Source organism: Chaetura pelagica, unplaced genomic scaffold, assembly GCF_000747805.2.
Source record: "Chaetura pelagica isolate M959 unplaced genomic scaffold, ChaPel_1.0 scaffold386, whole genome shotgun sequence".
Taxonomy (NCBI): Eukaryota; Metazoa; Chordata; class Aves; order Apodiformes; family Apodidae; genus Chaetura; species Chaetura pelagica.
Window position 1 is genome coordinate 818,380 of NW_009953703.1, and position 24,083 is coordinate 842,462.

General features: G+C 35.2%; 1 protein-coding gene across 1 annotated transcript in view; it reads left to right on the top strand.

The window, feature by feature from the left end:
- The window catches only part of LRP1B (low density lipoprotein receptor-related protein 1B), a 671,221-nt gene that overhangs the window by 457,681 nt on the left and 189,457 nt on the right, over nucleotides 1–24,083 (top strand). Inside the window, exons 19-25 of the mRNA XM_010000387.1 lie at nucleotides 2,403–2,483; nucleotides 3,632–3,799; nucleotides 5,568–5,750; nucleotides 11,970–12,170; nucleotides 14,371–14,616; nucleotides 21,654–21,851; nucleotides 23,535–23,739. Of these exons, the coding sequence (XP_009998689.1) occupies nucleotides 2,403–2,483; nucleotides 3,632–3,799; nucleotides 5,568–5,750; nucleotides 11,970–12,170; nucleotides 14,371–14,616; nucleotides 21,654–21,851; nucleotides 23,535–23,739 (1,282 nt within the window). The remainder of the gene's footprint in view (nucleotides 1–2,402; nucleotides 2,484–3,631; nucleotides 3,800–5,567; nucleotides 5,751–11,969; nucleotides 12,171–14,370; nucleotides 14,617–21,653; nucleotides 21,852–23,534; nucleotides 23,740–24,083) is intronic.

Genomic DNA, 24,083 nt, shown 5'->3' on the forward strand with positions numbered 1-24,083 from the left:
GGAATGGAAGGATGATGCCAGTATTATAATGAAACACTTTTCCTTAAAATAAAACTAGATTTACAAAGAAGCATGACATTTCTGAAGAAGATTTGAAAAGAGACCCTCCTTGTTTTTCTGCTGCTTTCCTAAAGGAAGCAAGACTTGTGGTCATTTCTTGTTTCCCTCTATTGGTTCATTGTTTGAGTACTCACTAGCAGAAGAGTGAAAGAAGTATCAAGAAAACTGGAGCTTTCACAAGTCAGCTGGTCAGCAGAGAGAAAAGAGATTGGTGCCTACAATGTGGAGAGACTTCACTGTGAGCTTAGGAGGCACCTTTTTTGCTTCTGTTGTCTGCAGGGCAATCAGCACAGGGCAGGCTGTGAATCAGCTACAGGATGAAATAGGAAAGGAAGGGGAGATGAGGGGGACAGCGAGGGGAAGTCTTGTGCCTGGCCTCCAGGATGTGAGAGGGAGCTGTGGAGGATGGGGTATGAGAAGCAAACACTGAAGATACTGCAAAACATCCTTGGGAAGACTTTGGTGGGCTGAGAATCAGGACATTAGTCATGGTGGTGAGGATAATCACAATTCAGTTTAATTAGTTTCTGTCCCCTTATACAGGTCTTTGGTAGACAAATGAACATAAAGAAAATAAAGTAATGAAGACATTCATGTGTGGAAAAGGGAAAAATAACATTTAATGTATGAGTTAAATTTGTGAAAAAAATTATTGAGCAGCTAAAAAGCAAAATTAAAAGATGCTTTGCTTGAGGAACATAAGGCATATATTGTAGCTAAATGCCATTATAGTTGCACATCTCTGTTATTTGTCTCCAGCAGAATTTTGTTTTCACTGTAATTTGTTCCCCTAAGAAAAACAAACAAACACTTTCTAGGAGTAACTGACAAAGTGTTGTCATCAGTGTTAACTTTTCTTCCTACCCTCTTCTTTGTTGAAGCAGAATATTCACTTCAGGCTTACAATGTTCTTGGTGATCTCTGAATTGCAGTATTTGATGGAGCTTGTTTGGATTGATGTTTTTAAGCTAAAACTGTCTTCTGAAAAGAAAAAAAAAAAAAAAAGGCTTTTGAATTAGCTTTGAAATATTTTCTGTAGCAAAGATGGCAAGAAATGGCAAACCCAAGTCAGAAATTCATTGACGTCAATGACTGTTTCAGTTATTGTTCTAAGGAAATGCTATGTGGCATATTTAAAAGGTTTGTAAAACTCATCAGTACTAATTACATGGCCTAATTTTCAAAATCTTTATGAAGTTCAGGTTTGTCATCTCAGTTGAAACAACACTAGAAGCTGAAACAACACTTGGAACAAGGTAGTTAGAGCAACAGAATGAGGAATACACTTGGATATTTTTTGTAGTCTTGGCAGTTTTGGTGTGGCTGACAGGACCATGCAGTATTTTTTACCTTTCTGATTAATTTAGGGTGTTTTGTGTAGGAACCTGCAACGTGAAACCCTTCAGTGAGGATCAAACTTGCCTTCAAAGTGCTTTTCGGGCAGGTTGTTCTTGTCATCCTTGGTTTGCATTAGGTATCAGTTACTGAGAGGTATCTTATAATCTTGATAGTCTGTATAGAGAATTTAGGCTCCTCCTCATTCCTTTTAACTTGGATTAGAATTTCAGATTGTTTCCTATGAATTGCAGGTTTTGCAAAGCAGATCTTTTGTTTTGCAAACAGAATGGGTGCAATCACTGTTTAACATGTTAACTGTAAGAACGCAAGTACCTCACTAGAAAAGAAGGAAGTCTGAGAAAATGAAAGCTGTTCTCTGTGAAATATATTAGGCAATTATAAAAACAAATTTCCATGTGTAATATAGATGAGTCTCTTCTAAGGATATTCTCTCAGTTTTCCACTACTTGTACTGAAGTGCTTGCAGGAAACAATTGTAAATACCGACACTTTAATTTTGGATTTTTTAAAAACTTTGTTTCTTGACAACTCGTTTGCTTGGTACTCAGCCTTATTTTATAGTCTTCCGTTTCCTGTCTCTTACTGGCAGTGCTATTGCAATTAGGTAATTTTTTTAATACAAATAAAAATTATGAAAATGGGTTTGTATCAGCTGTCAAGCTATAACTAGTTGTAAATGTTAGCATGCTTAGTGGCAAAGACAGCACTGATCTGATGGGAATGTAGGACCATGTCATGTGAGACAGAATAATGCATTTCAGTGCTCTGTGTTGAAGGATAAGGTTTGGTCTAGTATTTGCAGTTAAAAGCCCTTTTATCCTCTGTTTTTGGTGTTTCACCTTTTTTCCCCTCTCCAGATTAATTATCTGGCAAGTGCAAATGTTGGATACAATAAACCTGTATAATTTATGCATATAGGAGGGTGGATTATTAAAGAGGGTATACATGAAATAGTTTTTACTTATTTTTTAACACTTTTACAGAATTCCCAACGTGTGAGCCACTAACTCAATTTATATGCAGAAATGGAAGATGCATTAGCAGCAAGTGGCTCTGTGATTCAGGCAAGTATTGGGTGTTCTATATTTCAAATGAATATAGTAGATATTACATAGATATTGCTTTGATACTGATGCTTTCCTTGAGAGGCTGATATTGCCAGTTTGACTGGTAAGTGATCAGAGAATAAATATAGTGGTTTTAAATTACTGACCTGACCTAGAAAGCAGCAATATTGCAGCTTCATATAAAGAATTACGCAGTGCATATGGTAATAGTTACAAACAGTGTATTTTGTAGAATGAAGTGTGATGTAAAATTTCATCATTTAAAAAAAGAACAACAACAAAAAAAAGAACTAAGCTGTGGCTTGTGGAAATATTTTCTGGTTTTAGAAAACAATAGTTCCAGTGACAAAAATACCTGATTTTTTTGTTGTTTGTGGGCAAGTTCAGTTTTACAATTAGCATCCATCAAGGGAAGGCTAGGAAGGCTTTGCCATGTAGTTATTTCTTTTGTCTGGAAGAGTACATGTTTGAATGAGAGCTGTTCAAATGAATCTTCTCTCAGAGCTTGGGAGGTGGGAGTGATGCCATGCCAGTTCTGACCTGAGTTGGTTCTTCATCCACCATAGCATTTGATATTATTAGAATTGATCATGATCAAATTGTGGGAATTGCCTTAAGATTGTTGTATGATTACAACATTAGAGTAACGAGGAGCTACATTACTTACGTGCTGCTGCCTTTTCTCCACCTTGCACTGTCACAAGGACATGAAAACAATGTAATATAATTGAAAAGAAATTTTTACTTCAGGTTTTGATTTTGGATTATATGAAGCTCTTTGTGTGAGTGCTAACTGTTTAAGTTAACTAAACACTGAGAATGAAGTAACACCACTGTGTTTGGAAGTCTGAAGATGTTAAGAAAATCTAGAGCATTCTAGAGCATTCTCATGCTTACTGGTGTCCGTGAATAACTGTAAGGATTTGGACTTCCAAAGTGACAGAGGCAAGTGCTGTTGGTAAATTAGATTTAAGTAATTACTTGAGTTTGAAATAATTTTACCATATGCCTGTGGGCAGTAAACACACTATTTTCTTAACTCAGTGTTATTTTCTGTTGCCTTTTTGGAAATATCTCTTTGTCCTTACATTTTTATTCAGATTTTTTTAATCTCTTAAAATAATCTTAATAATTAATATTTGCAGATGATGACTGTGGTGATGAAAGTGATGAACTAGGCTGCATTCACTCCTGTTCTGCTGATCAGTTCAGATGTCACAATGGTAGATGTATCCCAAGCCATTGGGCATGTGATGGTGACAATGACTGTGGAGACTTCAGTGACGAAACCAAAACAAACTGTAGCAAGGAAGGTTAGCTTTTTTTTTTCCCCCCTCACATTTTAATACTTATAAACACAGAGTATAATTTATTATAAATAGAGGACTCATCTTCAGTCAGTGAAAAAAGAGAAAATGCTTTTAACCTTGGTAAAGGTTGGAATGGAAAATATGTCAAATGTAATATGGTGACAAAGAAGTGAATCACAGAAGAAGGGTACATTTGAAAACAGAATGGATTGATACTGAGAGATGTTTTGTACTTTTACTTTACTGATATATGCTAAATCTGATGTGTGTCCTTTTTCAGAGATGCATACTGCTAAGATAGAGTAAGCAGCATTCTTTAAGCTAACATATTTTCTGGGGTTTTTGTGCAGTAACACACTAATTCTTGTGTGATCCACATTTTTGTGTTTTTTTTTTCAATAGTGTTACTCAAGCATAAAAAGAGTTTTAACAAACTGCAGTCCCATTTAAGTGCCATACGTTTTATTTATTTGAGTGAGGAGAGACAGGGAGGATGATTGTAGCAAAGGATAAAGAATAATCAGATAAGAATGAGGGAAATTTTTTTTCTCATTTTTCTCATAGTGACTTTTCCACAACAAAATAATTGTACGTGACTCTTTTTAATGTGTTTATATTCTAAATTAGTTTCAGACCTCATGCAAACAGATGAATTAGCAGAATGCAAAGTCCTTAATTTTTATATATCTGCAAAAAATATTTTTACTTACCTGTATCAAAATAATTGATCTGAAACTAAGCTAACTAAACTCACTTTTACCCAATTCATGTCCATCTAAGAGCTGAAGTCCTGCTACAGCTTTCTATACAATACCATGTTATGTTGGGATTTGCACCACTGTCTCTAAAATGGCACTGTTTTACACAGCTTCTGTCAGTTCTGTGGCCTGTTCTTCATGATGCACACTAGTTCTTGCTTTATTTATGACAGAATGCAGATTTTTTTAAATAAAAAGAGAAAACCAACAAGGCAACTTTTAGTAAAATAAACCACATATTTATACACAGTGCTGTAAGATATTAATACTTTTTGGTAGAAATAGGTATGTGTAAGTTTATAATTTCTTTAAAGTACATGTTATTATCATAGGTACATTATATTAGAAATACAGTCTGGGAAAAGGAGGGCAAGGATAAAACTGAAAAGGCCATAATCTAGAAAATACTGAATTAAGTATTTGGTGAATAATCAAAAACATATAGTTACTGTGTTTTGAAACATTCAAGACTGATTCCTTAGCTGCACTGAACTGAAGTTCCTTGTTGTGGAATTAATGAAGGCCACAGCTAGTCTGCCAGTGCTGTAACAGCAGAAATCAGGCAGGTGTTAGGGCCAGAACTTCTGTCAGTTTGAACAGAGGTGTTTTCCCTTTTGTGAACTAGGAGATAGACCTTGCTGGAAAAGAGGAGAATGAAGAAGAAGGGAATGTCGCTTGAGTGAGAGGAAGGGCTTACAAAGCAGGAAAACTTGATCAGCCTTGGCCCTCCTTACATCTTCAAATTCATTCTTGTCTGACAGCTGTGCAAAAAAAATGAAATGAATATTTACTTTTACTATTTGTGGTGAAGAAGGGAGAGAGCAGGACGAATAGAGCTTGTCTGAAGCTTGTGTTGGAGTGAAGGGTTAAAAAGAAGTTGTGAGTTTTGAGTGTGATACTTGCAGACTTTAATTTTAGCTTTGGTTAGGTAGGGGAATTCTTAGTCATTGTAAGCTTGGCATGGAAAAAAGTCATGTGAGCAGGTTCTTCAATGTTGTTTTTATTTTTCTAAGAAACTCCCTCTCCTGGAAGATGCAATGGGAAGGAATTTCAGTGCAGTCCTGATGGGACCTGTGTTCCTGAGTTGTGGCGCTGTGATGGAGAAAAGGACTGTGAAGATGGTAGTGATGAAAAAGGCTGTAATGGAACTATACGACTGTGTGATGAAAAAACAAAGTTCTCCTGCAAGAGTACAGGTACATACTTGCAGAAATGTTTTGTTCTCTTTTACTCCTTGTGTGTGTTTTTCTGTCTGTTTCTACGACTTGATCACTTATCTAGTATTTGGACACTGCCTTTATTATTTAATACTACCAAGGTGATGTTATTATTGTACTTTTACCAGGAAAATAATAGTAATATACTTCCTCTAACCCATTTTCTTATTTACCGTATAAAATGGGTAGATTTTGAGATTCCTTACAGCTGAAACTGCTTTGTATCATATTATGTCAAACCAAATACTGAAATGTAGCATTTAGTCCTTCCAACTCCAGGTATTTTCCTCTATTTTCCATCTTTGGCCATAGAAGTAACAGGGCATTTACTGAATTTTGTCTATACGAAACATTTCCTTTTGTGTTCTTGCAGTTTCCATAAAGATATATGTATAACAAGCAACTGAAAAAGGAAATAGCTTCAGTAAGTTTAAAGACATTATTTACCATTGATAGAATGGTCTGTTGGCTGAAATAGACTGATACGAGTCTGACATAAGGAATACACTTCTTTCTGATACTTTTTCCTAGTCCTAAAATGTGGAAATAGATCTCAAACTATGCTGCCTCTTTATACACTTATCTGTGTTTACAGTTGTGTGCATGGAGGGCAGTAACTCAGTAAGTTTACAAGATGAAATACAACTTCTCTGGCTGCCACATATAAATATAGCAAAAATATATCTTTTCATCAAACATTTGCTAAATTCAAGGGTATGTGAGTTTGATTTAGAGGAAAATACTCATGCTTGTTGGTTTTGTAGAGCCAGCACTTTAGGAGTCAGTTGTGATGGTTTCACCTATTTTTATTTTTTTTCTTTCACTGTTTTCCTTCCATCTGCCTTGGTAGGAGGAAAACTGCTGTTCTGGAGGAGACTTGTTGGTAATACATTGGAACATAAAACAGGAAAAGCAAATTTTTAAGTCACTTTTCAATTTAATCCCAGGTAGTAGGACAATTGAGTGATAATGGCTTAATGAGAAATAGCCTCTCAGATTTCAGAATAAGCAACATTTTCTCTGCAGATTATTCTAAAGAAATAATACTGTCCATCTTCCACATTTATGAGAATTGTTCCTATGAGTAGAAACTGGCTCATTCTTCTCTTGTTGCTAGATGGTAGCATCTGATTTCCTAATACAGAATAGGATGGGTCTTGTTAGGCACGTGTATGGGAGGAGGTGAAAAAGCCAAGATGTTTTGAGGGAAATGACAGCTGGTGAGAACAGTAATAGTGAAATGTTACTGCCCACTTTTTTTTTTGCTGGATTCTTTTTTGGTTTATGGCTGTGAATAGTAGTTGCAGGGTCTTTCCTGTCGTTGGCTCTGCTTAATCTGTCACAGGCCCAGTCATGACTGTCATGTTACAATTACAGCATTTCTCAGCCTTCAGCCAAACATGATTTTTCTGCCTAGTGAAGTATATGTTGCAATAAAGCATCACATCCACTGAATGAGGGGAGGTTTAGGTTAGATATCAGGAAAAGGTTTTTTACCCAGAGAGTGTTTGAGCACTGGAACAAGTTCCCCAGGGAAGTGGTCCCAGCTCCAAGCTTGCCTGACTTCAGAAAGCATTTGGATGATGCTCTCAGGCACCTGGTGTGATTCTTGGGGTGACCTGCACAGGGACAGGAGTTGGTCTCGATGATCCTGATGGGTCCCTTCCAACTCAGCATATTCTATATTCTATACACTTAGGAATAGCCAATAGAGAGTATTCTGTAATTTATATGAACAGCCTTTTAGTAATTTGCCTCTACTAATGGAACTTTTATTCCAAAGAACTAATCTGAATCTTTGTTGCAAGATTAGTTGATTGTTTTTATCTTTTCACTGGTATAAAGATCTTTTGAATATTGGAAGATTTCTGTCATGTGTCTCCTTAGCCACATTTTTTAAATTAACAAATAGGTGTTTGGTTTTTTTCTTTTTTGCCTGCATGTCTTCACTTTTCAATTTATGTTTTTCAAATGTTAGTAGTTTGGTTGGTCCCACTAGAACTGTCCAACCTGTGCAGGTTTTGAGCATGGGGTCCAAAGTGAGCCAAAATGCTGCAGGGCACTTGAGTTAACAGATTTCAGAATGACATTTCTAATTTTTTTGAGAACATCACACCGTTATTTGTAGTGTTACATGACAAAAAATATACTAGAGTTTGCACAGAAGTAGGATATGAGATGCAATAACTACCTGATTGAGATTGACTACTGTTGGGCTATGGCTAGACAGTTATTTTCTGGTTTTAAATTAGATTAGATTATTTTAAATTAGACTAAACTCAATTTAATTATACTAAGATCCAGCTTCCTATTTTAAATTCTGAGTCTGCCTTCCAAAAATTATTACAGACATGTACTTCAATTCAGTTTTATGAACTACATAAATCTACAATTTTTTGTTCAATCTTCCTACTTTGGAGTTAATAGTACTGGACGAACAGTGGAATCTGTGCAATCTCACTTAAAAAGTCATCTAATTACTTTAATGATCATAATCAAGTATCTCTGTGAAGACAAATGCAAAACAGCTATGAATACTTCAGTTTATGAAGCAGTAGAACTCAACTGTATTGTGTATTTGCAACACTGACTGCTTTTTATATTTCCTTCAAGAAGCACTTAAGTTTCTATCTTACCATTTTTAATGGTACCCTGTGGCCTATTATTCTGTGCTTTCTTTTTTTTTTTCCTCATGTTAACAATACACTAGATTTTAAAAATGGTAAAAAGTGTGATTTTTTGGGGATGGAAACTAAGGAATGTACATAGAGAGGAAATAACATCAAGGGGTAATTGCAGTGATAGTGGAAGAGGAGGGCAGCAGGACTAGTACGGCCTGAATGGGGAATGTAAGTCAAGGTATGAGTTTTTGAAGTGTGACAAGTAGAGAAGATGATACTGAGGAAGGCTGGGAAGGAAGAGTATTTGAGAAAGATGGAGAGGAGGAAATTGATACGGCTGTCCTACAGATCCTGTGAGGACTGATGAGGAGGAAAGAGTTACTGTGCAGTGACATGGCATGAGAGGAGTTGTAAAAGATGAGCAGATTTAGTAAGAACATAAGAATGGGAAGCCTGGAGGACTTGAAAGGGTGAGTGGAAAGGATGTAGGTTATAAGCCTTGTTTCCAATAGTTTCCTGCCTGCTCTGTTTCCTCTCTCACTTTTAGATCTTTATAGCTTCACATCTTGTACAACTACTTTTGAACATAAGGGTAATTAAGAATACTGACATTTCTGACTGGAGATGCATATTCAGTTGAGATTCAAATTTAAAGAAAAAGAAACCATCACAGCAAATAAACTAGGAAAGTATAGATGTTGTTCCAATACTGTTTTTATCCTCAGTTCACATTATCATTGTTTTCTGCAACAACAGGTATCTTCTTTAGGCCCTGAAATTTTATCTTATGTCTCATCCAGCGGACATTTACAAACATCTCCTTTCTACAACAACCTTTTAAGTACCAGAAGTGACCATGTTCTTGAAGCAATGTAGTTCAGTCTAAGTCTCAGGTGTGTTATAGTGGACAAGCAAGGTGTCATTGATGAACATCCTATTTTGTTAAATATATCAAATTAGAACATGCTTTCATTTAGATGGGAATGAGACTGAGTCCATTCTACATGTTAGGAAGGCATTCCATCTTTAGGCAGTAAGAAGTAACTTTAAGAGGGAACAACACAATTAACACTGCACCCAGGCAGTTTTCCTACAGCTGAAATTATAATCAGTCAAAAACCTTCCTGTGCTCAGTATCCCAACAAAGACTGAACATGATATAAAAAGTTAATTCTGTTGTACTTGCTAATATTTGCAGGAAATAAAAAAATGTTGGAGAAGCATTTGGTTCAGGTTTTCCTGAATACTTTTTGCTTCAGAACTTCTGTTTCACTACTTTACATGTATTTTGTCTGTGTTACACAAAAAAAAAACTATGGAAAAGAACAGATATACCCATTGAGGCAATTAGTTAATGATGGAATTTTATTTTAAAAATGTGAGTTTAAGTATCGGGCAGTAAAGCAAAAGTACTTAAGTGAATTTGAAGTAATTATTTAAAGACAGTCATATTAGTCAATTTAAAATTTTGGCAAAGATTAACTTCTTGAAAGTATATTCTACTTAAGAACATGTCATAGCTATCATAGTGGAAGATGAATCTTTTATTATAAAATATGTGTTCATTCAGCTAGGAGAAAGGCAGGAAAACTGATTTCCTTTCTAAACAGTTGTATGTATAAGACATTAAAAAACAGATTAGGAGCTCTGCTGGAAGCAGCATCAGTTTATTTTGGGATCTGGTTAGTTTGCTTGACATACGTGTTTCTTATTAGCTTTCTTTCTACTGCTGTGTTATAATAATACATAAAATCAATAATCATTTCAAGCTAATGAACATGGACATTTTTTTGAAACATTTGTGATTGTGTGTAAGTATAAACTTCAGACATAATATGCATAAAATTTTGTTTTCTTGTGTCTGTGCAACTCTCTTTTCAGTGGGAGGATATTTGGAACTTTGACCACTATAGAAAATGGTAAAAGCTTTTCATTCTAGTTGACACTGCTCCATGTTTAAGTTTTCTAGGTGATTTTGCACTGGCAATTATGTTCTTTTGTCTGAAACCACACACAGTGTAGTATGATCCTGAAGTTTCACATCTTGCTTTTTTTTCAGCAAAGGTGAAAGCAATCTCACATTTGCCTTGTGAGATGATACAGGAGCATTTTATTTTATTTTTTTTTTTCCATGGTTCTTGTTTCACTATATTATAACCCATTGAGATTTTGTGAGGACAGCAGCACCCTTCCTATTAAAAGTAGGCTAAAATATCAAATAAAAAGCATTACACTAGTCTTAAGCTATCCAGCAAATATTTACTTTACAGGAAATTGAAATCTCCTACTGTGTTATTGCAAGCAGTAGAGTTCCAGTTAGGGCTGTTTGCTACATTGTGTGGACAAATGTACAGAATCTCTTTTGAGGTTGTTTAATATGGAGCCGTGTTGTGGGTAGTACGGAGTAAAAGACAGCCTGTAGTGGCTTTGTCACTGAGGTGTAGTAAAGAATCAGGAAGATACGGTTTTTACCCTGGTTGATTATTTCACACACTCAAATGTCTTGCTTCCCCCAGAAAGTCATAATCAGTCTCCAGTCCCTGGGCATCCACCACCATTGCTTTCAAGGAATCTACATGTTTCTGGGATCATCTTACCAATTCCAGCCTGATTTTTCTCTACCTGAATAGTTTACAGGCAGAAACAGTGCAAGATCAGCTTCCAATAAGTCACGGTTCTACCTGTTATCTCTTCATTAATTGGAGATCAATATTAATATGCTACATGCCACTTCTGTCCAGGTGTTATGAAACTTAACAGCTAGCCCCTATTTGTTGTAGGTAGCAATTAACAAGTTTAAGCTTTGGAGTTGAAAGATAGTTTGAGAAAGAAGCACACCCACACAGCCCCATAAGTGGTAGCATTCAAAGTCTTGGTCATTTTCAGTCTATTAAAACCTCAGATTTGTGTGATTCTAATTTAATACCCATATGTTTTTTTAAAGCTCTTAGCTCACTTTTCAATCAAGAAAGTCTTACATCTCTAAACATTGATGTTTAGCAGAAAAGTGGAATATTTTTTTCCCCTTTTGAGGAGTGAAGGAAATTATCTGAACCCTGGTTTGATAAAACTGAAATAGTGTGAGAAGTTTCATCTACTGTAGGTATTTTGGCTGATAATAATCTGGGAATGTATTTTGTATACTTCCAAGAAAAATTTATTTTTTTTTCTCAAACTCTCACTAACAGAAGTTGATGGATTGAAATATTGCTCCATTGGAAACATGTTTGAGTAGAAGAGAAAGGAAGAGAGATGAAAATTGGATATTAAAATAAAAAATAAAGAAAACATCTTTGTATAAATTGATATACTCAACAGATTGTGAGGATATGTCCTGCCTGTATGTAGTTCTGCTTAGCATAGAAATAATTAGGATTGATGCTGTTTGGAAAATTAGACTGTCAACACTGATGTGGGTGATGCTTCAGAGTACAAGTACAAGCTGGTTCCCTCTGTTCATCTAAAGGGAAAGTGCTATTAGTAGAAAAGCATAATAAACAAATGTCATGTCACTGAAGGTTTTTTCCCTGAAGTTTGCTTCCAGTCTGATTTCCTGTGTTTGTCTCTTTTCTCCAAGGGAGATGCATTAGCAAAGCGTGGCTATGTGATGGCGATATTGATTGTGAGGATCAGTCTGATGAGGATAATTGCGAGGGCTATATGTGTGGACCACCAAAATACCCTTGTGCTAATGATACCTCCATCTGCCTACAGCCTGAGAAGCTCTGCAATGGGAGAAGAGATTGTCCCGATGGATCTGATGAAGGCGATCTTTGTGGTACTTCTTTTAGATGCATTTTCCCGATTATACTTGGTATTGTCTCTTAGAATATTTCCTGTTGAAGAAACAGTTCTTGTGTTAATCTTACTGAATTTTTATCACAGAAGCGTTTGTGAGGATTTTTTTTATTTGAAGTCATGCTGGGTTTGTGCTTCTTCAAATAAGGGAAAACCTAGTTCCTTACGTGAGTCTTTAGTTTCCTGACCACTTAAAATACTCTTGGAAATTAACAGCTTAAAAGGCTGTGGTATATGTGAAAGGATTTAAGCTAATTTGCAGTTGTCTCAAACTACAAAAGCTTGAGTTGATAGAATCCTGTCAGTGGCTGTATAGGAATTAATAAAGAACTGCTTTGGGATGGCTAGAAGGAGTTAATGTGGCTCCTCAAGGGTGGTGTTGAAAGGATTTCATGGCATGTCAGACAACATAGATTATCTCAGCAAAATTGTATTCAGTAAAAAAAAATATTTTTGGTATGAAAATAATTTTATACATCTGACAGAAGTATAACAGATAACCTAATTTAGTTATTATTTTTATCTTTGCACATGCTTTATAATAGATTTTAAAAAATTTACAATAGCATAGTATTGTACTGTAGTTATGGTTTAGGGATAAGAACTCAAATGTGGCTGTAGGAAAAGTTTAGGTGATTTTACAATTCTTTTTTATGATATCAACGGTTTTATTCTCCCTGGTGACTTTGCTTTGCATAAAGTGTTTTACAATCTCCAGCTTTGTTGCAAAACATATGGAGCTTTTTTCAAGCATTTTTCACCCTCTGGGATCTATCTGTGCTAGGAGACCCTGCACGGGGCTGTACTGAGTCATCTGAAAGGCTTGGCAGAGGAGCTGAGTTCACTGGCTGGGCAACAGATGCTGCAGGGAACGGCAGGGGTCTGGACACTGCCTGCTCTGTTGGTCTGCAGAATGTACTGGAAGAAGGGATCTTCAGTGCTCCTCAGGAATATGTTAAGATTATGTTGTAGCCCTGAGAGAGTCCTTTCTGAGAACTACAGGTTAATCCCTGAAATTCTAGCATAATGTAATTTATTTTACTGAAGGACAAATGTTGGGCAAAGCATTTGCACGTTAGACACATAAAGGAGCTTAACCCTTTTTATCATGATTAAAAACATTGAATGCAAACAACCCAAACTTGAAATGTGTACAAAGGACTGTGAGAAGAAGGGTATGAAGCTTTAAGGGATTTGAGTTGTTTGTTTGTTGTGTTTTGTTTGGTTGGGGTTTTTTTTGGGGGGGTTGTTTTCTTTTTAAGTGGGAAGGAAATAATTCTTCCGTAGAAGACTGTTATATTTTATACACTTTAGCACTAATGAGCAAAGAGGCTTGTGAGACTCAAGCAAAATAACTAAAACCAAAAATAGATTAAAAAGGAATAGAAGTGAAGCCTAGTTTCCAGCGTAACAATGGATCAGATTGTCCCTCCCATTGATTCCCTGGACATCAGTAGTACTGTGAGGAGTAGTTCTGTGCTTTTTTGCCCCAGAGGTCACAGAATTTCTCACAGACACAGTTATCATGCTTTTTTAATTCAAATGCTTTAAAGGTTTCACAAATCACCTTCAATCCATTTAGGAGAGCTTTGCAAACCATGAGTTACTTGCAGAATGTAATAGGAGGGCACTGACACAGGGAATGCTGAAGTAGTATTTTCTTGTAGCTGTTACTGGAAGAGAGAGAAATCCTGATTTTAAAATCTTATTTCTTTGACAAGTTATTTGGGGTGTAGTTGCATAGGACTAAGGGTTGGAGCCATCTCCCCTCAGGTTCAAGTGGCTGGAGGTAAGGGAAGTGTGTGGGAAGGTTATGCTTATTTCTGTGTGCATCAGCTTTTGGTCACCATTGAAGATGGTTGACCTGTAATAATCTTTGGGCTGACTCCATATGGACAGTCTCTAATTCTTAAGTGGCTGAAATCATATGCATGAAACTTCAAAAATGTGTATACATGTGTATACTGCAATTCTAAAATCCTGAAAGATTACTGTAAAGCTAAATACTTACAAATTAATGAAGCTTTAAAAGAAATACTACTTAATGAGTGTAAAATTAAGTTTGTTCTCCTTTAGAGGCCTTGTATGTGTTTGAGTTGACCTGGGGACTTTAAGAATATGCAATGTAACTGAAAAGCCTTGGGCCCTTAATGTTGGGTGTTTTTTCCATGTTATTTCAGATGAATGTTCCCTTAACAATGGTGGATGTAGCCATCAATGTTCAGTGGTTCCTGGAGGAAGAATTGTATGCTCCTGCCCTGCAGGATTCAGCCTCAGTACAGACAACAAAACCTGTGAGATTATGGATTACTGTACCAAGCACCTTAGGTGTAGTCAAGTATGTGAACAGCATAAAAATACCGTCAAGTGCTCGTGTTATGAAGGCTGGAAGCTCAGTAAGGATGGAGAGAATTGTGTTAGTACTGGTAAGTTGTAATGCACTGTATTTTCAATGTTCCAGATAATAATAGCTGCTATATCCATTTAGTGAGAGTTTATTTCTTCTAATAAGAAATGCAAGCTTGCATTATCCACAGGTGGGGCTGCTAGCAATCTGAGGAGCTGATTAAAGCTGTCCCTATTCCTAATGCAGAATGAAAGGGTGTTGCAATATTGGTTCATTGCTTATAAGACTTTTTAAGAATGCTAATATAAAATATTTTCTAAGTTGTTTGAAATTTTATATTTTTTAATCAATATTTAATATGCAGGGGATATATATATATATGTAAGCATGTGTGTTTATATGGAATATGGGGGATTGACTTTTTGTATTTTGAAGAAATGGATCAATGTTTGACATCATTATATTGATCTGTATTAGTTGAGAGTTCAGATGTTTAATTTAGAATGTGCCTGCACAAACACATAGCCAATTATCTGCTGCCAGTTTGCATTCAGAATTGAAGCTGTTCTTTCACCTACGACATTCTAGTACTTGTTTTCTGGCCTCAGTAAAGCCTGTTCAGCTCACTAATCAGAACAAAAACCAACATAAACCAAAAACTGAGAAGGGAATTCATTGCCCTTATTGTTCACTATGGACACGTAGCATGATTTAGAAACTGTGTTAGGGGTGTCTTGTTCAAGTGCAGTGCAGGTACGTGTGTGAAATACAAACATGTATGTGCAGTATAAACTCTCATCACATCTTTAATGCTGCTGTAGGGAGTTATAAATAGCATTGATTTTGCTGCCTAGATTTTCAGAATTTCAGTTTAGTATTATTTTATATTTTCCTTCATATTATATTTATTCTATGATAGTATCTTAGTAATTGTGAATACAAATATATCCCAAACTATCAGTTATTTGGATGTTTCATAATTCAATAGGTATCATAGTTAAGATATTATTTACTCAAAATACTCAGCATTTCCTCAGTGGAATCACGTGAAGAAATTCAGAATCAGTAAGCTAGAAATAAAAGTCCAAGTTTCCTATTGCTAGTCACCTAAAATAATTTCATAATTAGCAGCTAACTTAGTGGTCTGTGATTGAGAAAAGGCAAATTCTAATCCTTCTGCTTTGACAGTATTTGAGCTAATTTGCAGACATTTTAGAAATTTGTTACTGTAGTAGTGAAATGTACTTATGGGCCAAAATATCTGTTGTCTGTAATAAAACAAAGTTTCTCTTTGCCAATACAATGAATAAGTAAAATTAAGTTCTGTGCCATCAATGTTCTTTTCAATTGTGCATCTTGGCTTTGAGGCAAGTTGCTTTTAAACTTTATAAAGAATGTGGCTCACATTCATGAGGCTGGAATAACTGTTGTTAAAAGTTTTGGAATTACCATTAAATTGAGTCTTTGTGTGTCCATAATTACTATCCTATGTAAATAGGTACTATAACAGAATGAGATCAAGAATGTATGTTCAGCTGTTTTGGGCCATGCTGACAATAGAGTCCCAAATCTTACTTCACTGGCATATGATGTGGTTCTGTATATCTAAGCTTTAGTGCAGTTAAATTCTTATTTGATGACACTGCTTTAGTCTTAGTCTCTTTGACTTTTAATCACTTTAATTTGTTTTATCATGAACATTTTCAATAATTCAGAAAGTGCACTTACTAGGTTACAGAAATTAAAGAATTAAAAGCATTTAAGACAGTGTTAGTAACTTGGTGAAGGAAAGTTTGAAAGCAACTTTAAAGCAAATAGAAGTGACCAGTATTTGGAAGCTAAGGAAGAAAACCCTGAAGTGAAATGTATTCCCATGCTTTAAATTAAGAAAAGCGAGACTGTAATTCCTCAGTTTTTCTTAAACTCATGAGATACTTCTGCATAATGTCTACTGATGTTGGGGAGAATCTAGAGTTACAGATTGGCTTTTACAGATTATTTTTTTTTCCAATAATGTAATAGTAAATATATTATCTGAGACCAGTGATGCCAGCTGGTGAAAAGAAAGTGATGCCTTTCTTCACAAACCATGAAGACACTGTGCTAATGTCATCACAGGGTGACAGAATTATTCCATATTAAATATGAGATATACTTTATGAAAGTACTAATAAACCTTGCATCTTTTATTTGATTTCATTTGAAAGGCATGATAAGTACTCTGAAGGACAGATCCTCTGCTAATTTAGTTGTTGAATGTGTGAACATCATTTTAGTAAAATTAACACAACTTTGGTCTCATTTGTGAATTTGCTAGCCTCAGAGTGTCCATACCATTTACATCTCTGTGCATGAAACCTTAAATGAACAAAAAATTAAGAAAGAGCCTTTCATATAATACGATGACGAGTTCAAAGTGATCATGCAAAGATAAATAGTCCCCCAAATGCCAAAATATACTAATACCTGTTGGTATAAATAAACTTTTAAAATAGCTATAGTGATTTAAAATGCCTTGAACCATCAGTAGGTGTGTATTATATTAGAGCAGTAACTAGTAATCCTTTTTCCAGGAGAAAAAATATTGTCCAGAAGAAAATTGTTACCTTGCCCTCAGCTACATTTTTTGCTGTTTAAAACAGCTCTTCCCTCTATACAGTCGAGCACTTCACTAGTACACTGCAATAACCTGTCCAGTTAGTATGCAGCACTTCACTTGTTCAGCATACTGTAAAAGCATTTACTTGAGTGTCCACCAGAAATCTAATGAGAATGTGAATGCTGGAAATGCAGTTATGTCTGTGATTTTTTTCCCCCCCTTCGTTTTTGGATCGCGTATGAGAATCAGTGTGTTTGTCAGAGGAATCTAATGGATTACCAGATAATTAAATGTGTTATGGAATACTAAGTAGATAGAAATACTTGAATTCAGCAGTTTTTTTGCTCTTAGTTTCTCTTTCAGTGTCTGTTTCAACATATTTCCCTTAGTTTCTCCTGTTTTATCTTATTTCTTTTTGTTATCTTCATTTCTTGAGGGTTTTAAGTATTGTGTTTTTCTCCTCCAGTTTCTTCATTTTCCATATAACTTGTTTTCACCTTGTTTGCTTTCTGCTCTTCTGTCATCTGTATTGTTACATTACTGACTTCCCAAAGACTAAATGTTTCATTCACATTTAAATTTGTATTGATTAAACTACAAGTATGCTGCAGAGCTCCATTATTCAAGTCAATATAAATTATATGTTTTCATACTCTTCTTCCTAGTTTCTCTTTGAACGCATTTCAAAATCAGTTGTGCTGATATATTGCACTTGAACTTTTAGATTTTAATAAGCATACAGAAAAAAACTGTTCTTGAAAGATTTCTTGTTTATGTTCAGCCTTTCAAAATTTGAATAATAAAAGTTAGATGAACTCAGAAACACTTACCTTAATATAGTTTTAGTTAAAAATGACTGTCAACATTTTCTCATCTGTGGGAACTCTTTTATATCACTAGATTTATATATTTGGTTAAAACAGTGATATATCTTTATGTTTGATCTGTTTTAGCTGGTTTTGAATTCAGTGTTGTTAAACTTCCCAGATAGCTTTCAGTACTGAAATGGAGAGGGGAGGGAAGATGGTCCAATCAATGTCAAACTTCTAATGAAGTTGGGGTTTTTTTCAGATTTCTTGTGCAATTATCGTTTTCCTTTCATAAAAGCCCATTGTAGGTTGTTTGCTGTGCTACTGTTATTACAGTAAGCTTCAGTGAAACAATAACATTCAGCATTTTTCCAGGAAGGAATTTCAAATTCACACTGGAAGAGGTGAAGCAAAGGTGTACAGTCTTTTCTGAGTGTGTTCTTTAGGAAGTTTTCTTCTCTCAGCATTTTTTTCTTACAACTGCTAATGCAGTTCATGCTTTATATTATATATTTTATACACTTACCTACATGGTAAAAAAGCTTGTGCAGTTATGATACCAGAAGGTACAGAAATGTATGATTTTACTTTTAACAAATTTTTATTGATTACTTAAAAGAACCAAACAAGCAACAACTTTGAAGAATGGAATCAATAACGATTACATTAAGTTGAGTTAAGGTGAGTTTTTTGTGAAAATACTGGTGATCAGTAAGTAAAATAAGAGTATTTGTTCTCAATTTCCAGAAGAGGAATCAATTGGGAAAATGACATCAAATTTTTTGTGTTATAGGGTTATGGAAGCATAACCTTCAATAAAATTGATTCTATTTTTTTTCTGGAAGTTCTAATTCATGGTAATATAGCTCACTGTATATAGTCACTGAATAATAAGGTTGGAAGGGAGATCAAAGGCTATCTAATGCTGCTGCTGTTTAACTGCCTTCAAAGACCCACCTTTAGTGGGGAACTCCCAAGTTCCCCAGGGGTGAGATGTGTCAGTGTCTCACTGTCCTTAAGATTGTTTTCCTTGTCTTTCTGAGTCTTTCTGCTCTAGTTTAAGCCTTTAATCCTTGCCCTACTTGTTATTTATGTAGTAAAGAAGATTTTTCCCATTTTCAATTCATTGGCCTTTTATGTCTATGGAGAATTTGATGTGCTTCCACTCATCATCTTAATCCATTGTTTTTAGACTAAGCGATTCCAATTTATTTGTTCTTTCCTTGCAAGCTTCTTAAATCACTTGCTGATTTCCTTCTGCATTTCTGTAGTTGATTCACATTCTTCTTCCTGAGCTGTACTCAAAACAGTGCAGAGTATTGTGGATTATGTTCACCAAAGCTTAGTGGGAGGGAGTGGAAGGGTTATATCAAATTTATTTCAAACACAAACCTTGAGTTTACCTTCTTTACAGTGCCATGCCACTGTTGATCTATTTTGCTGAATTCTTTCCTACAGATCTGGTATCCTGTCAATTACATACTCAATTGTATGCAGCTTAATCTCCCTGAAATGTGATATTTAGTACAATAATAGTAATAATAATAGGGGGGACAGGAAAAATGAATAAAAGTCTAGACTACTCCACTCATACAGGCTACAGTCCTTGATTGCTGCACTGTGTACAGCAGAGTGATGGCTGGACTCTGGCTCACAATTCACCAGCTAGGCAATAATAACTGCTATCCACTTGGCTGTGTTTAAATATTCAAATAGACTTATCATAGAGGAATCTATTTAAAACTGGTTTCTGTCTGGTTTCTGAATTCTTTCCAGGGAAATTTTACACTGTGATGCAGTGCCTCTTGTTTGTCACACTATCAGTCATTCTCTTGCTGTCTGTAGTATCACAGTTGTGACTTGACTGTGTATTAGCCACAATAACCAAGGGTCTGAATTTGCATATTTGCATCATTACAGGAAGGGTAAGAAAGAAGTGAAAAAGCAGCACGAGACCTGCTCATTTAAACTGAAATGTACAAATCAACAAAATTGTATTAGCTTCCCTGCACCTATCTTCTCACCCATTTCTCGTTTTTTATTTACATTCTTAAGTATTGTGCCTTAAAATTGTCAAGATCCTGTTATCTCTCATTCTTGTTATCAGAGTACTTGATAATTTCCACCACAGGTTGTGTAGTTTAATCTAGACTTCCTCTAGTCTGAATGAAAAAAAAAATAAAAAAAATAAACCCTATCCAACACATATCAGATTTAATAGGGTTTTTTTCCATTGTGGTGCTAATTACTGAGAAACATACAGGAATCTGCTGCTGGTGTCCATCATGTGTGCTCTTACACACTGGAGGTGCCTAAAAAGCAGTATTTTATTAGCCTGTGGTCTTCTGCATAATATCTGCCAATTACCAGCAATTAGGAAGTGCCAGTACTGTGTTCCTCAGATTCAGATAACAGGTACTAGTGAAACAGCTACTTATGTCAGTGATCTTCTTCTTAATTATATGATTTAACTACTGCAGAACTTTGAAAAATTGGCTTTGCAGAAAGTCATTCATTGCTTTAACACATAGGAGGATCATCTGGAAAGTTCAAACCAGGTTATGAACAAGTACTTCAAGAGCAGAAACAGCTCTACTGAGGTACCTGTTTAATTTGAAACTTCGTAGATAATTTAATATGTATGTGCAATGGTTCTCAAGAGAAGAACATGAATTCAATCGTTCAGAAAAAATGTGTGTCATTCTATTTGATGATAATTTGTGCAACTTTAAATATTTTAGAAGAACAGTGCAGTTGTTCCTATTGCCATAAACCAGTATTCTTATCTTTTGTATAAATGGAGGTTTAATTGTATGGGAAACAAAAAACCCTGGTGCCGTTTGTAAAGAACTGGAAGGGGAAGATTAAAACAAGCTACTTTCCCAAATAAATGGATGGATGTGAAAAAACTTTATTAAAGTGGATATGCTGAGTGGATTGAACTGTTCACAGCATTCAACTTTTGTATTCTTTTTGTTTATTAACATGACTATTTGTTAGAAAAACTTTTCCTAATCTAAAATATGTAAGAACTGTAAATTGGAAAAACAATTTTATAGTATGGTTGACCTATGCAGAGAGCACTTACTTATATTTATATACTCAAAGGCACAAATACTTTGGCATCAGTTGAATAACAAAGGAAGAAGAACCTCAGTGACAGCTGATTTGTGATGGTGGTGGATCAATAAGAGTAGGAAATGTCCATGTCCTTGCTTGGTAGTTTGGGGTCAGGTTGTTTGGGTTAAAGCACTTAAATTGAAAATGGAAGGTACATTATATATATTCAAAAGGTACATTTTATTTGTTTCAACCAGCTAGCATTTACAACAATGTATAATTTAATGGATTAATTTTTTCTGAAACTCTTGAGAAAACAGATTTTGATATTGAGATTTATTTTTTTTTAAGTAGTTATGGACTCCTTGTGGTAGAGCTACAAAACAAGGTTCAATAGTTGAGTTTGGTATTCCTGAATTTATTAATATCTCTAGTTGTGATCAAAGATAATGCTAGAAAGATGAAGTGAGAAGTTTGTGGGACTAAAAATATATTTTGAAGACTCCTTATCAGAACATTAATAATTTTAATCATCTCTTTCTCCTGATAATGTACTCTGTTGTTCTTATTACACTTGTCATTTATAACAATATGTAACAATATCTTCTTTACGATTTTTTTAAAAAATGCATAATCTTCTGCTTCCAGATCCATTTGAAGCTTTCATAATTTTTTCCATTCGACATGAGATCAGGAAAATTGATCTTCACAAACGTGACTACAGCCTCTTAGTTCCTGGTTTAAGAAATACAATAGCACTTGATTTTCATTTCAGTCAGAGTTTACTGTACTGGACAGATGTGGTAGAAGACAAAATTTACAGAGGCAAGCTTTCTGATACTGGAGGTATGAATTTAATCTTTAATTTCTTAGCAGTTAAGAGCAACTGCAGTTACAGGGTGTTCCACCTGGCAAATCATAACTGAGCTCCCATTAAGTGAAACAGAAACTATGGTGGCATTCTGCCTTTAATAAGATGTATATCTAGATTGTATTTGATGTAGAGAGAGAAGAAGACCTTTTGTTATAAAGGCTTCCTTTAGCAGGCTATAGGGGGAAGAAAATGGCAAATGTAAAAGGCTGATATTTCTTCCTGGTCCAATGAGTGAAATATTGGGGGGTTTTAATTTGTAATTTACTTTCACCTTAATAAAAAAGTATAAGAATTTATCAGACACCTGATAAATTCTCTGCTCTCACTAAGTGAAAGATTTTGCTTCATAATTTTATTGCATTCAGAAAGACTTGTTCTTTACTCTGGTGATATAATTACATCCTGTAACTCAATATAATACCGTAAGATACACAAAAGTGTTTCTACACCATTTTCTGTGTGGAGGTACATTTTAAGTGCTTTCATTCCTGCATGCACTAACAGAGATAATCCCATTTAACTTGCTTTTGGAAAAGTTCACAGATGCATTTGTGCATTTGTTCTCCAACATGTTTGGGTTTTCTGTTTTCTGGGCATTTTTTCATCTTTACTAGATGGTGTTTGTGGATATCTTTATAACCATAGATCCAGACCAGGAAATAAATATACACTGCAATACATGTAAGGACTGACAAAGACTTGCTGCTTTTCAGTAGTGGTGTTTGTATGTTACAGTAAGGTAGTCTGTTGTCATCAAGTTGTATTATAATCATCCTGTACCAGCACTCAAGTGACTTCTGTGCTGTATTAAAAAATATACATATATTAAAAAAAAATTACTCCTTCAGTCTTACAGCTGTCAAAAATGGACTTGTATCTACAAAAAAGCCCTGTGCCTTCCTGGAAGGTCCGAGGGCTAACAAAGTGCTTTTGTAGTTGCTGTTTGTGTGAGATCCTCCAGAGGAAGCATTTGTTAGGGAAGACCTGTTTGTAGACAGTGAGAGTATAAATTGTACATGTGAATTCAAAGGTGCCACATAAGGTATTTCTTGAAGAGCTTTTCAAAATGTATAGTCTAAACAAGGTTCTTCCTGCCATTTCTGTCTTCATCACAGTCTTTCAGTTTCCTCTTTTTCTGATTGAGAAAGAAGTGAGAAATAAAGCTGCACATATGTGTGTCTAGTCACTGGGAGGTGAAGCATGAGCATATTCTTCACAGATGCTGCAAAAGAGGTCCCTCGTGATAGGGCACATGTACATCTCCTGTGTTACTCTGCATGTCATCTCTGACCTTTATTGAAAGTTCCAAATCTCCACTAATGAGAGCATTGGAGAACTAAAAATTCCTATTACTGTGGAATGAAGTTTATTTGTATAATGCCAAAAGTGTAATTACTTAGAACAATTCTGTTGCAGAAGAAGTGTCACATGGAACAAAGTATTATCATCTATCAGGTTAATCAAGAATTCACTGGAAGGGCATATGGTAGACGACTTGTATGTTGATGTTCACTGTATCAGACAATGTTAGTTAAGACTTTCTCTCTCTCTCTTTCCCCCACCTTTTTTTTTTTTTTTTTTTTTTTTTTTTTGTTAAGGCCATTTAATTGGTTGGTGCAAAAAAAAATTTTTTTTTTTTTTTTTTTTTTTTTAAGGTGTTAGTGCCATTGAAGTGGTGGTTCAACATGGCCTGGCCACACCTGAAGGTCTTACTGTAGATTGGATTGCAGGGAATATATACTGGATAGACAGCAATTTGGACCAAATTGAAGTAGCAAAATTAGATGGCACTTTGAGAACAACATTAATAGCAGGAGCTATGGAACATCCAAGGGCTATTGCTTTGGATCCCAGATATGGGTAATAATAAAATATGACTTTTTCATGTTGCAAGTTCTTTTAAAGATAGATGTTTAAATGTGAGATTGCTTGATTTCTTTCTTTGCTGTGAGCTATACTCCCTATCTTTAATAGATTCTGAAAGTATATTTTGAGTGAAATACAATCCATTATTACAGTATTTTGTCCCAGTGAACAGGGTTAAGAGAAGGTAAGTGAGGAATTACAGGGATCTATTTTACTTCTACTTTACTTGCTATGATATTCTTTAGACTAATTTTTTATATGTGGATTATAGTAACTAGAGCTTTTGGTCTAACCTTCCTGTGTGATAAATGGACAGATTTAGATATTGCCAAGGTGAT